The sequence below is a fragment of the Oryx dammah genome, unplaced genomic scaffold, assembly GCF_014754425.2.
Source record: "Oryx dammah isolate SB20612 unplaced genomic scaffold, SCBI_Odam_1.1 HiC_scaffold_2, whole genome shotgun sequence".
In the NCBI taxonomy this organism is placed as follows: Eukaryota; Metazoa; Chordata; class Mammalia; order Artiodactyla; family Bovidae; genus Oryx; species Oryx dammah.
Genome location: NW_024070186.1, coordinates 4,040,812 through 4,052,992, shown reverse-complemented (window position 1 = coordinate 4,052,992; position 12,181 = coordinate 4,040,812). Strand labels below are relative to the sequence as shown.

The 12,181-nt window shown below is 51.6% G+C and overlaps 1 protein-coding gene across 1 annotated transcript in view; it reads right to left on the bottom strand.

Annotated features, from left to right (window-relative positions):
* Positions 1–12,181, bottom strand: part of RFTN1 (raftlin, lipid raft linker 1) — a 227,996-nt gene that overhangs the window by 100,577 nt on the left and 115,238 nt on the right. The window contains exon 4 of the mRNA XM_040263565.1: positions 6,500–6,608. Coding sequence (XP_040119499.1) covers positions 6,500–6,608 — 109 coding nt within the window. The remainder of the gene's footprint in view (positions 1–6,499; positions 6,609–12,181) is intronic.

Below are 12,181 nucleotides of genomic sequence, written 5' to 3'. Positions count from 1 at the left end.
GTGCCCCCCTCCCTGGTATCTGACCCGAGGTGCCCCCTCTCCCTGGTGTCTGACCCCGAGGTGCCCCCCTCCCTGGTGTCTGACCTCGTGGTGCCCCCTCTCCCTGGTCTCTGACCTCATGATGCATCCCCAGTACCCGGCAGGCCCTGCCTCCCTCCCCCCGATGCCGACGTTCTGAAGGCTCCGTGGTGCAGTGAGAGCCAACACCCTGTTGTAAGCATCGATCACTAGGTCCTGCAGCTTCATTGTAAAAGGAGTGGTTTGGGAAAGAGAGGCAGAACCTGAGGCCTGGGGGTGAGGCCCTGACGTCCAGGGGGACCAGGGCAGGGGTGAGACTTTCTCCCCCAGGCAGCCAAGCTCAGAGCCCCAGCCTCCCCCAAGGAGACGCCCTCAAGTTGCTCCAAACTTTATCCCCACGTACCAGACACAGGGACACCCAGCTGCCTCCAAGTCCACCCTCCTTGGGGCTCAGACGGCACCCTCTCGGGCCCCGAGGGCTCCCCAGAGGAGGCAGTGGGGCTCGGGGCTCACAGTGTGGCCCCCGGACCAGACAGACTGAGTCCCAACCCACTCCTCCTTTTCGGAGTAACTTCGAGCAAACCGTGCCTTACTTTATTCACTCACAGTTTATTCACCCATGAAATGGGGACAGGCCTTCAGACCGGTGAGAGTGGGGCTGAGAGCGTAGTGCTTGTCACAGCCCCTCAGCAGGGGATCTGAATCTGGGGGCTTCCCCCTGGGAGTCAAGTCTCAGGTAAAACTCAATCAACCTACAGACGCATAGGCAGACGCCAGCAGCACGGAATACAGAGACCATCTCATCTCTTCCTGCCTTATTCCTGCCCCAGGGGAGTCCCTGTTCCTGGGCACAAGGCTCCAGGTCACTTCCTGCACCTTCAGAGTAAGGACCCCCCCTCCCCACTGAGCGGTGAGCAGGGTCCCTTCCCCGTAACCAGAAGAACTGCACACAGAACAGGCTTCTTTCCCCCTCTGCCCATCCTACACTCCAGCCAGGTCGGTCGTGGCCCGTTTTCAGCCTCGAGCCTTCCTGCCACACTTCCGTCCACACCAGCAACAGCACCGTCCACCGCTCCCCTCTGCAAGCGTCCCTCATCCACCACTTCGAGCCGTCATTCCCCAGCCCCCAGGCCACCAGCTGGAGCCCCGTACCCCCCCACACCCCCTCCCACCACGGAAGGACAGCTGGGCTCATCACTCTGCAGTCCCAGCCTGAGACGAAGCCCCTGCCCTCTCGAGCTCCATCTAGAAAGGAGACATCCCTGCCAGTGTGGTCCCTAGGACGTGAATACCGTGCAACCCAAGCTAGAAACTGTGCACTATTCCGCAATGTTTCACGTGCTTTCCAAACACCCAGGCATGTTCCCAGGAAGCTCCAAAGAATGTAAAGTCCTCTGAAGAGGAACATGTAGGCGCCTCATTCTACATCACCCCAGCTGCTCTACAGTCCTCAGGGAACTCAAGGACAGGGCATCCCCGAAGGGTCCCGCAGACCCGCCCACCACACAGAACAGGCCCGGGAGGACATGGCCAGCTGAATCCTTGTTTCAAAGCAAGGAGGCAGCGCTGACGTTCTCCCAGCTCCGCAGATCCGTCTCTCGAGCATTCAGTTCTAGGGTTTGGAAAATACATTTTCTCCAAGTCTGCCCATAAATCTGCATCTTAAATGTTCTGCGGTCCATAATAAATAATTCACATCCGGGGCCGGCTGCGTGGGGCACAGCGGGATAGGAGGGGAAAAGCACAACGCAGGAGCCCAGATTTAATTCGATCAGAGAGCCCAGAACGCCACTGGGCCATACGGAAAGGAAGAGCTGCATCTTTACACCCGCTCACTTTACCCCCTGTGCAAAATCATGACAAGGCGGGGCTGTGAATCCTGGCACCTTCAGCTCATTTTACACGACGCAGGTACAAATGGCTTTGTTTTTCCTAATTGTGGAAAATAATGAGATGTCCTTCACCTCCCTCTATGTATATCCTCAATCCAAAGGTGCTGCTCATTTACAACATTTGGCAGAAAACAACAACAACAACAACAATACTGAGGCATTGTTCTTAAGGAAAAAATTAGAGTAGCTTTGAGTTTAATTCTACTATGCGGAGAAGGAGATGAGCTTCTCCTGGATGATGGCACAGCGACAAAATGAGCTAATTACTGTCTCATCGCAAGATGGATCTACTTGTCATAAGAACAGGAGCCATTATTTCACACAAAATAATGACCCAGATAAAAAGGAATGGCTGTAGGCAGTAGCCGCCAGAGACACAGCTTCATCTTGGCCTGAGTGAATGGCAATTAACAAGTGTCTTCACCATGTGCGTGTGTGTGTAGGGACCACGCCATTCATCAAATATTTACAGAAAATACACAAATTTTTTTTACTATCTTTCTTCCCAGGGAACTCCTGTGGTCTTCCTCCCATGTGACGACAGACAAATTTTACGCCCACGTGAAATCCTGCCATTGGATGAACAGCTGTTGGCCCCGCAGAGAGCCCCCAAACCCCTCTCCTTGCTGCACCAGAGGCGGTGTTTTCCCCAGAAATCACGTCCAACAACAAGAAGCAGGAGCAGAGGGAGGGGCCCAGTCCCATCGTTTTGTCCTGCTCCTCCTGGTGCTCACGGTCACAGGCCTAAAAACCAGAGCCGCAGCCGCTACTGAGAGCGAGACGGGCCAGATCCTCCCGGGGGAGCCCCCAGCCACAGACGGGGCAGGGACACACGGCAAGGCCACCTCCACACCTGGGCAATCCAGGGTGGGCTGGGGGCTCCCCCGACTCTGCTGACCGCAACCCTGAACTGAGTCTCCATCGAAACAGGGTGAGAGACTCAGGGACAAGCTGGAGACCGGTTACAGGCCAGAAACCTCATGCTTCCCATGTGTGCAGGACTGTCCAGCCTGCCTGAACCCCGGTGTGTTTATCTGAAAAACCGGGGGTACAGATAAGGCATGGGCATGGCGGCACGGTGGGCTTCTAAAGTGTATCATTTGCAAAATGTTAAAAACAGAAGGCTATGGAGATTGTCACATTAAGTGCAGTCAGCCAGACAGACAGAAAGACAAGCATCACATGACGTCACTCTACGTGGAATCTAGAAAAAGATACAGACGAACTCATCTCCAGCACACAGGCAGACCCTCAGACACAGAAAACAAACTCACGGCTACCAAAGAGGAGAGTGGGGCAGATGGGGGGCGCAGATTAGGACTTTGGGATTGACGTATACACACTGCTGCTGCTGCTGCTAAGTCACATCAGTCGTGTCCCACTCTGTGGGACCCCACAGACGGCAGCCCACCAGGCTCCCCCGTCCCTGGGATTCTCCAGGCAAGAACACCGGAGTGGGTTGCCATTTCCTTCTCCAGTGCATGAAAGTGAAAAGTGAAAGTGAAGTCACTCAGTCGTGTCTGACTCTTCGAGACCCCATGGACTGTAGCCCACCAGGCCCCTCTGTCCATGGGATTTTCCAGGCAAGAGTACTGGAGTGGATTGCCATTGCCTTCTCCAATATACACACTACTATATATAAAATACATAAACAATAAGGCCCTACTATATAGCACAGGGAACTATATCGAATATTTTGTAATAACCTATAAGGGAAGAGAATCTGAAAAAGAATATAATCATACAGATAGATGTGTCTATATATGTATAACAATCACTGCGCTGTACACCTGAAACTAACATGATATGGCAAATCAACTATATTTCATTAAAAAAATAAAATTTTTTTAAAATGCTAATAACAGAATTCTTATGCAAACACAGAAGGAGCAGGAGTCGATGACTGATGTAACCGAATACTGAACAAACCAGGAGATACTGTTCCCCACACACAGTCAGTCGCGGGGGAAAGAACGGTGGGACGAAAGTAAAAATTAATCCACGAGTAGCCGACTTCTTTCGGGGCATACCAATCATAACTCTGAGGTTCTATCCTGTTGGACAGACGTCCACCTGCAGAACTGCAGACACACAGCATCTGGGCGTCCACCCACCAGGATGCTCAGGACCTGTATGGCTACAAGGCAGAGGGCCCGTCCTGCAAGGGTCTGGTTGGCTTAAGACAAAAGTGCCAAATCCCGCGTTTTTAAAAGAGCCTGTTGGATGGTACGGCCAGAACCTATGCCCCATCCTACCAACTTGCCCTCAAATATTCTAAGGATCTGAGTCTTCATTACAAAAACCATTTCCACAACCGTTCTTCCCCAGGACTCAGATCATGGGGAAATCCCACCTCTAGAAGGCCCCCGCCAAGTTTATGAGGACAGGTCATTCACAGCAAATCCAAAGAAGATGGCTCTATTAATACGGACATCTCCCAGAGATATGAAAGCACCCGTGTTCTCAGGCTTATGCACGTGTGAACAAAAACCGCTTTTCCTCCCATTTCTTAAGTAATGATCTGAATTCTAAGGAGAGCAGAAGGAATCTTCCATCGTCCGAGTAAAATTACCCAACTGTCTGACCAAAGAGGTCATCTGATTCCTGGGCTGTGGGTCTTGGCTCCCACCACACCTGAGTAATGATTCCCCGGGTGCTTGTAGAGCCTGAACACTCAACAAGGTTGAAGGGAGGGAGGCAGAGAGTGACCCCCCTCCCCCCGATAAGAAACCCAGAGTTACTGGCTGTGTAAAGGAACCACCCAATCCTTTCACCCCTCTGCAGAACTCCCCACAACTCCCGCTGCTTTCCCGCTGAGTCCTAGCCTGTCCTCCCACCTCTCACAGCCCCTTTCGTGCAGAAGGCCCTGATTTTCCTTTCATTCTGCTCTGTCCCTCCACCTCTCACAGCCCCTTTCGTGCAGAAGGCCCTGATTTTCCTTTCATTCTGCTCTGTCCCTCACACATGCTGCTCACGTTGCTGGGAGGGTCCCGCTCCCACCTCCTACCCCCACCCCCCGCCCCGGCCCTCTGCAGCCCCATCAGACCTCATCCTGCCGTCTTGGCCTGACGCACCGCCCTGACCCCACACCACTCTGGGTCTCTATCACTTCTCTCCTGCCCAGGCTCATCACTCATGTTCAGAAGAGATTCCCCCATTGTGTGGACATGAGGGCAGAAACCATGACAATTTTGTTCTCTGCATCCCAGCACACCGTACCATTTTTGGCCCAATGCTGACCGCCTAAGATATTTACTAATAAGCTCACTCGTTGACTGATTCACTAATTCACCAATCAACTGGCAAACAGATGGGGAAACAAGGGAAACAATGACAGACTTTCTTTTCTAGGGCTCCAAAATCACTGCAGATGGTGACTGCAGCCATGAAGTTAAAAGACGCTTGCTCCTAAACAGAATATTACAAAGCAGACACATTACTTTGCTGACAAAGGTGCGTCTAGTCAAAGTTATGGTTTTTCCAGTAATCATGTATGGATGTGAGACCATAAAGAAGGCTGAGCGCTGAAGAATTGATGCTTTCGACTGAACTGTGGTGTTGGAGAGGATTCTTGAGAGTCCCTTGGAGTACAAGGAGATCAAACCAGTCCATCCTAAAGGAGATCAGTCCTGGGTGTTCACTGGAAGGACTGATACCAAAGCTGAAGCTCCAATACTGTGGCCACGTGATGCAAAGAACTGACTCACTGGAAAAGACTCTGATGCTGGGAAAGACTGAAGGCAGGAGAAGAAGGGGATGACAGAGGATGAGATGGTTGGATGGCACCACCAACTCAATGGTCATGGGTTTGAGTAAGCTCCAGGAGATGGTGAAGGACAGGGAGGCCTGGCGTGCTGCCGTCCATGGGGTCGCAGAAAGTCAGACATGACTGAGCAGCTGAACAACAATTGACTGACTCTATCTCAAACATATCCTGATCACCTCAACAGGATGGGGAACTGCCAATTATCTTCGAAGACTGGGTAGGGAGGAGAAGGTGAGGATTAAACGGTGAACTTTACCCCAGTTTGGGCAGGCAAGGACATTCCTCCCACCATAAATGTCAGCATACCGAAACTGAGTGCACCCTGCAATTAAGCAGGAAACCTCATATGGCCCAAACAGAAGTTCAAAACCAGACACATCTGTGGGCAGGAAATGAACCCCCTGCAACGAGGCAATTCTCCCCAGGGTGATCGTATGCCAGTGGTCACTGGTCGGTGGCACACTCCCGCTCACTCTAGGACGGAAGGAGGCTCATGGCAGTGAAGACTCACAGAGTGAGTGGGAGCTGGGAGCTGGGGGCTCACACCGCCTTGAGGATTTGAAGGGCTTCCTGGCCGTGGGGCCAGCAGGCCTGCCAGCTATTAAGGCCACTCCATCCCTAAAAACACAGGGTCTGGCTTCCTGGGAGTGGGGAAAGCCACCTTGCTCCGGGGTCAGGGGCAGCCTGAGCAGGAAGGGGCGGCCCTCTCGAGGCCTCCCGAAGCCCCAGGTTAGAGCAGGCCTGTGGCGCGCAGCCCACCCGCAGTCCCCTCGGGCGAATGCCCAGCCAACCCATCCCACAGTCCATCGACTGCAGCACTAACCTTCTTAATGAACTCTGGGAGGATTTTTTGGTCTGTCAGGTGGTCTAGGGAAGAACAGCAATCTAACTCCAAGATGTAGCCTTCATTGTGAAGATCAGCGTTCTGAGACCTGAAAAGAGAAATACATACACACGTCACGAGTTTGCACTATATATATATATATACGTTTTTTTTTAATCACTGGGGCGTTTAATAAAATCCTAACTTTTTTCCTTAAACAAATCACCCAAAAGACAGTTTTGAAAAAATAACTGATGGCAAACAACTCAAATAATATAGAGGGAGAGGGATCTCCGTCACGGCAAGACCTCTACGACAAGTCGTCACGGAAAATGCATCATTAGGGAACGATGGGTTCAGTACAACATGGCTTGTCTGTTAAACAAGCGCACACACACTCGCATGCACTCCAGTCATGTCGATTTCCTGTCGGTGGCTTCCACCCGCAGGGCACAGAAACAGAGCTACTAAGACGCAGGGCGAGCCAACAACCTCGGGCAGCAGTGAGTCCTAGGGGATGCGGACGGCCCGGGTGGGAGCTGGGTGTGGACGCCACTGGCGACCCAAAGGGACTCTGCTGGATCGCTAATCTTTCCACTTTTTTTTGGAAGAGAGTATAATCATGTGTCACTCAGAAATTTTAAAAATAATTTGGATCATCCCCATGCACCAGCCCCAAGCATCCTGTATCCTGTACTGAACATAGACTGGCACTTCGTTTCTTACATGATAGTATACATGTTTCAAAGCCATTCTCCCAAATCATCCCACCCTCTCCCTCTCCCTCAGAGTCCAAAAGTCCGTTCTATACATTTGTGTCTCTTTTGCTGTCTTGCATAAAGGGTCATCATTGCCATCTTTCTAAATTCCATATATATGTGTTAGTATACCGTATTGGTGTTTTTCTTTCTGGCTTACTTCACTCTGTATAATCGGCTCCAGTTTCATCCATCTCATTAGAACTGATTCAAATGTATTCTTTTTAATGGCTGAGTAATACTCCATTGTGTATATGTACCACACTTTCTTATCCATTCATCTGCTGATGGACATCTAGGTTGTTTCCATGTCCTGGCTATTATAAACAGTGCTGCAATGAACACTGGGGTACATGTGTCTCTTTCTATTCTGGTTTCCTTGGTGTGTATGCCCAGCAGTGGGATTGCTGGGTCATAAGGCAGCTCTATTTGCAATTTTTTAAGGAATCTCCACACTGTTTTCCACAGTGGCTGTACTAGTTTGCATTCCCACCAACAGTGTAAGAGGGTTCCCTTTTCTCCACATCCTCTCCAGATGATATGGGGTGGGAGGTGGGAGGGGGATTCAGGATTGGGAGCTTGTATACACCCGTGGTGGATTCATGTCAATGTATGGCAAAACGAATACAGTATTGTAAAGTAAAATAAAGTAAAAATAAATTTTAAAAAAAGAATATAACCAAGAAAAAAAAATAATAATTTGGAAAAGATTTTTTTAAAGAATTCAACCCCTCCAGAGGGCAATCTGGCAAAATCTATCAAAGCTAAAAATGCATTAAAGAAAGAATATAAGGTGCAGGGGGAGGGGTGTAAATTAATAAATTAGGAGTATGGGATTAACATATACACGTCTATATAACAGATAACCAACAAGGACCTACTGCACAGCACAGGGAACTCGACTCACTGCCTTGTAATAATCTACAGAGGAAAAAAGTCTGAAAAAGAATATGTATGTATGTGTGTATACACAGATACACGTGTCTGACTCTGTGTGACCCCATGGACTGTAGCCTTCCAGGCTCCTCTGTCTCCAGGCACAAGTGCTGGAGAGGGTTGCCAGGCCCTCCTCCAGGCGATCTTCCCAGCCCAGGGATCGAGCCCGGGTCTCCCGCATTGCAGGCGAATCCTCTACCGTCTGAGCCACCAGGGAGGCCCATCCTGTGCACACACACATGTATATGCACACGCGTGTGTGTAACCGGCTGTTGGGGCGGCAGCGTGGGCCGTGGGCCGCCTAGTCTCTGCCAGCGGGGCGGAGCTTGCTCTGGGCAGGGTTCCAGGCGATGGGCTGGCACGTCCATGCGACTTTGCTTTTCTTTCGGGAAACGCCCCTGCTGCGTGTTCTTCCCCGGGTCTCTCCTCCCAAAGCCCTCTCACTGAGAACACTGTAGGCTCTCCATGGCTCTGAGAGGTGGAGGGCCAGCCTCCCTGGGTGCGGCGGCTGTGGGGGGCTGCAGCCAGCCTCCTCGTGGAGCCGGCCCTTCTCCGGGAGCTCCCCGTATCCTCAGCGGAAGGTCCTGAGAAGTCCTCAGCTCAGGACGCCAGGGCAATGCATGGGGCCACCTCACAGAAAAGAAAAAGGCACTGTGTACACGTATGACACATACGTGTATGGCTGTGTACCACAAATGAGTTTTCCACGTACATGCCTGTGCAATAAAGACTATACATGTAGCTGCATCACCTTGCTGTACACCGCAACCAACATGATGCTGTGAATCGACCACACTTCCATTCAGAAAAACAGAGACTCCAAGGCGATGAAGCAGGCATCCGAGGACAAGAGCGGCCGCGCAGGCCTGCCCCCGGCAAACACCTTCAGCCCTGCGGTCAGGACAGAGGCACCCGCGGGCCCTGCAGGCGGGGGGCTGCTTCCCTGTCCCCGCCACACACACGCGCACGTGACCCAACTCTGGACACACCCAGCAGCAAGCGGTCACCAGCGGGAAACCCCATCACTCACGCCGCTCCTTTGAGGGACCCCAGGATGACATTCGGGGGCGATGGACTCCCAGGAGCCACATGGCGGTCAGAAACGGAAGCGGCCTGGTGGGCCCAGTGGGACATCAGACCACAGGAGGCGGACGGCAGCCACAGGTCCACAGCCTGGACCCTCTCCTTGCAGGGAGCAGGCCTGGGAGACCAGGGCAGGCTCCCCAGGGCTCACGCCACGGGCACAGCGCCTCTCCAAGGCCAAGGGCAGGGCAGGGCAGGGCAGGGCCCTCCCACCCACCCCGGAGGTCCCCACCATGGAGCAGCTGCTGCCGTCCCGTGAGAGCTGGGGTAGCCCGGACAGACACCTCCACGCTGAACTCTCGAGACACGCATATTCCACAAGCAAACAATTTCTGCATGCCTATTTGCTATAATATTTTAAGAAGTATTTCTAAAGTGATTTATGCCGCCATGAACAATTAAACTCAGGACTTCCCTGTTGGCTCAGTGGTAACGACTCTGCCTGCCAACTCAGGAGACACAGGATCGATCCCTCGTCCAGGAAGATCCCACGTGCCTTGGAGCAACTAAACCGATGAGTCATAACTACTGAGTCCATGCCCCCGAGCCCGGGAGCCACCAGTCCTGAGCCCACGTGTGGCAACTACTGAGTCCATGCCCCCAAGCCCGGGAGCCGCCAGTCCTGAGCCCACATGTGGCAACTACTGAGTCCATGCCCCTGAGCCCGGGAGCCACCAGTCCTGAGCCCACGTGTGGCAACTACTGAGTCCATGCCCCTGAGCCCGGGAGCCGCCAGCCCTGAGCCTACGTGTGGCAACTACTGAGTCCATGAGCCCCAGAACCCACGCTGCACAAGAGGAGGCCCTGCAGCGCGACCGGAGAGGAGCCACCACCTCCACAACAGAGGATACCAACCCGAGAAAGGCCCATGCCGCGACGAAGACCCAGCACGGCCACAAAGAGATAAACAGATGATTTTTTAAAATAACGCTAAAATTAAAAAAAAAAATTCAAAAGTGGAAAAGTTACAGAGGATTTGGATTCCCCCATGTGCAACTGTGATTAGGTAAGCAAGGGTCAAGAACTTATTTTGATTTTAATTTCCCTGCTAACAAATCCTTTCAGGGGGAGAGACTGAGACACGGACTTTTGAAGTGTAAAAGAATCGACTGATTCCAGACTGGCTGTGCTGGAATAAACTAATTACGAAAGAATCAACCAATTCTGAACCCCCACCCTTCTTGCCTTAAAACTTCCTCAGAGGTTTGACTCGTGTTCCTTTTTCCCCTCCATGTTCTTTCTCCCCAGGTTATTCTTACCCTGATCTGAACAAAAGACACGCTAAGAGGAGCTAAAGCAGAAGATCCCAGACTTTTAAAAGAGAAGACTTAGTCAACACACTGCTATGTGTGTCCTGCGGGGGTCTCAGGCAAGACAGACACAGCAGCAGCAAAGCCCTAGGATGGGAGGTCCCAGTGGCTGTCACGTGGGGACATCAACTGTACAAGGTCACTTACAAATACCCGCTGACATTTTAAATGACTAGAGTGAAAGATAGCGATCACTGAACTTAAGTCAAATAGGCATCTCTCCAAAGATGACATCCATACGGCCAACAGGTACATGAACAGACACTCAACATCACCAATTATCAGAGAAGTGCAAGTCAAAACTGCAGTGATACCACCTCACGCCAGTCAGAACGGCCATCACAATAAATTCTGGAGAGAGTGTGGAGAAAAGGGAAACTCCTCACACTGCTGGTGGGAATGTACTTTGGTACAGCCACTCTGGAGAAGAGCATGGAGGCTCCTTGGAAGCTGGAAGTGAAAGCTGCTCAGTGGTGTCCAACTCTTTGTGACCCATGAACTATGAAGTCCATGGAACTCTCCAGGCCCCAATACTGGAGTGGGCAGCCTTTCCCTTCTCCAGGGAATCTTCCCAACCCAGGGATCAAACTCAGGTCTCCCACATTGCAGGCAGATTCTTTACCAGCTGATCCACAAGGGAAGCTTGGAGCTTCCTCAAAAAGTTAAAAACACAACTATCATGTGATTCTGCAATCCCACTCCTGGGCATGTATCTGGAGAAAAACAATTAGAAAGATACATGCACCCCAACGTTCACTGAAGCGCTATCTACGGCAGGTAAGACAGGGCTGGGCTGTGCTTGGCCCCTCAGTTGGGTCCGACTCCCTTTGACCTAATGGGTAAGTAGCCTGCCAGGCTGAGATGGACTGAACTGAGTCTCTCAGTCACGTCTGACTCTCTGTGACCCCATGGACTGTAGCCCACCAGGCTCCTCTGTCCATGGGATTCTTCAGGCAAGAATACTGGAGTAGGTTGCCATGCCCTCCTCCAGGGGATCTTCCCAACCCAGGGATTGAATCCAGGTCTTCTTCATTGCAGGCAGTTTCTTTACTGTCTGAGCCACCAGGGAAGCCCAAGAATACTGGAGTGGGTAGCCTATCCCTTCTCCAGGAAATCTTCCCAACCCAGGAACCGAACCAAGGTCTCCTGCACGGCAGGCAGATTCTTGATCAGCTGAGCTACTAGGGAAGTCCGACAAGACATGGGAGCAATCTAAACTCCAGATGAATAGATGAAGATGTTGTGTGTACACACACACACACACAAACACACAGACACACACACAGACACATACAGACACACACACATATACACACACAGACACACACATACAGACACACACACACACTGACAGACACACATATATACACACACATATACACACACACAGAGACACACACATATACACAGACACACAGACAGATACATACACACAGAGACACACACACACACAGAGACACACACACACACACATATACACAGACAGACACAGACACACACACACAGACACATATACACACACACACAGAGACACACACACAGAGACACACATACACATACACACACACACAGACACACACAGAGACACACACACA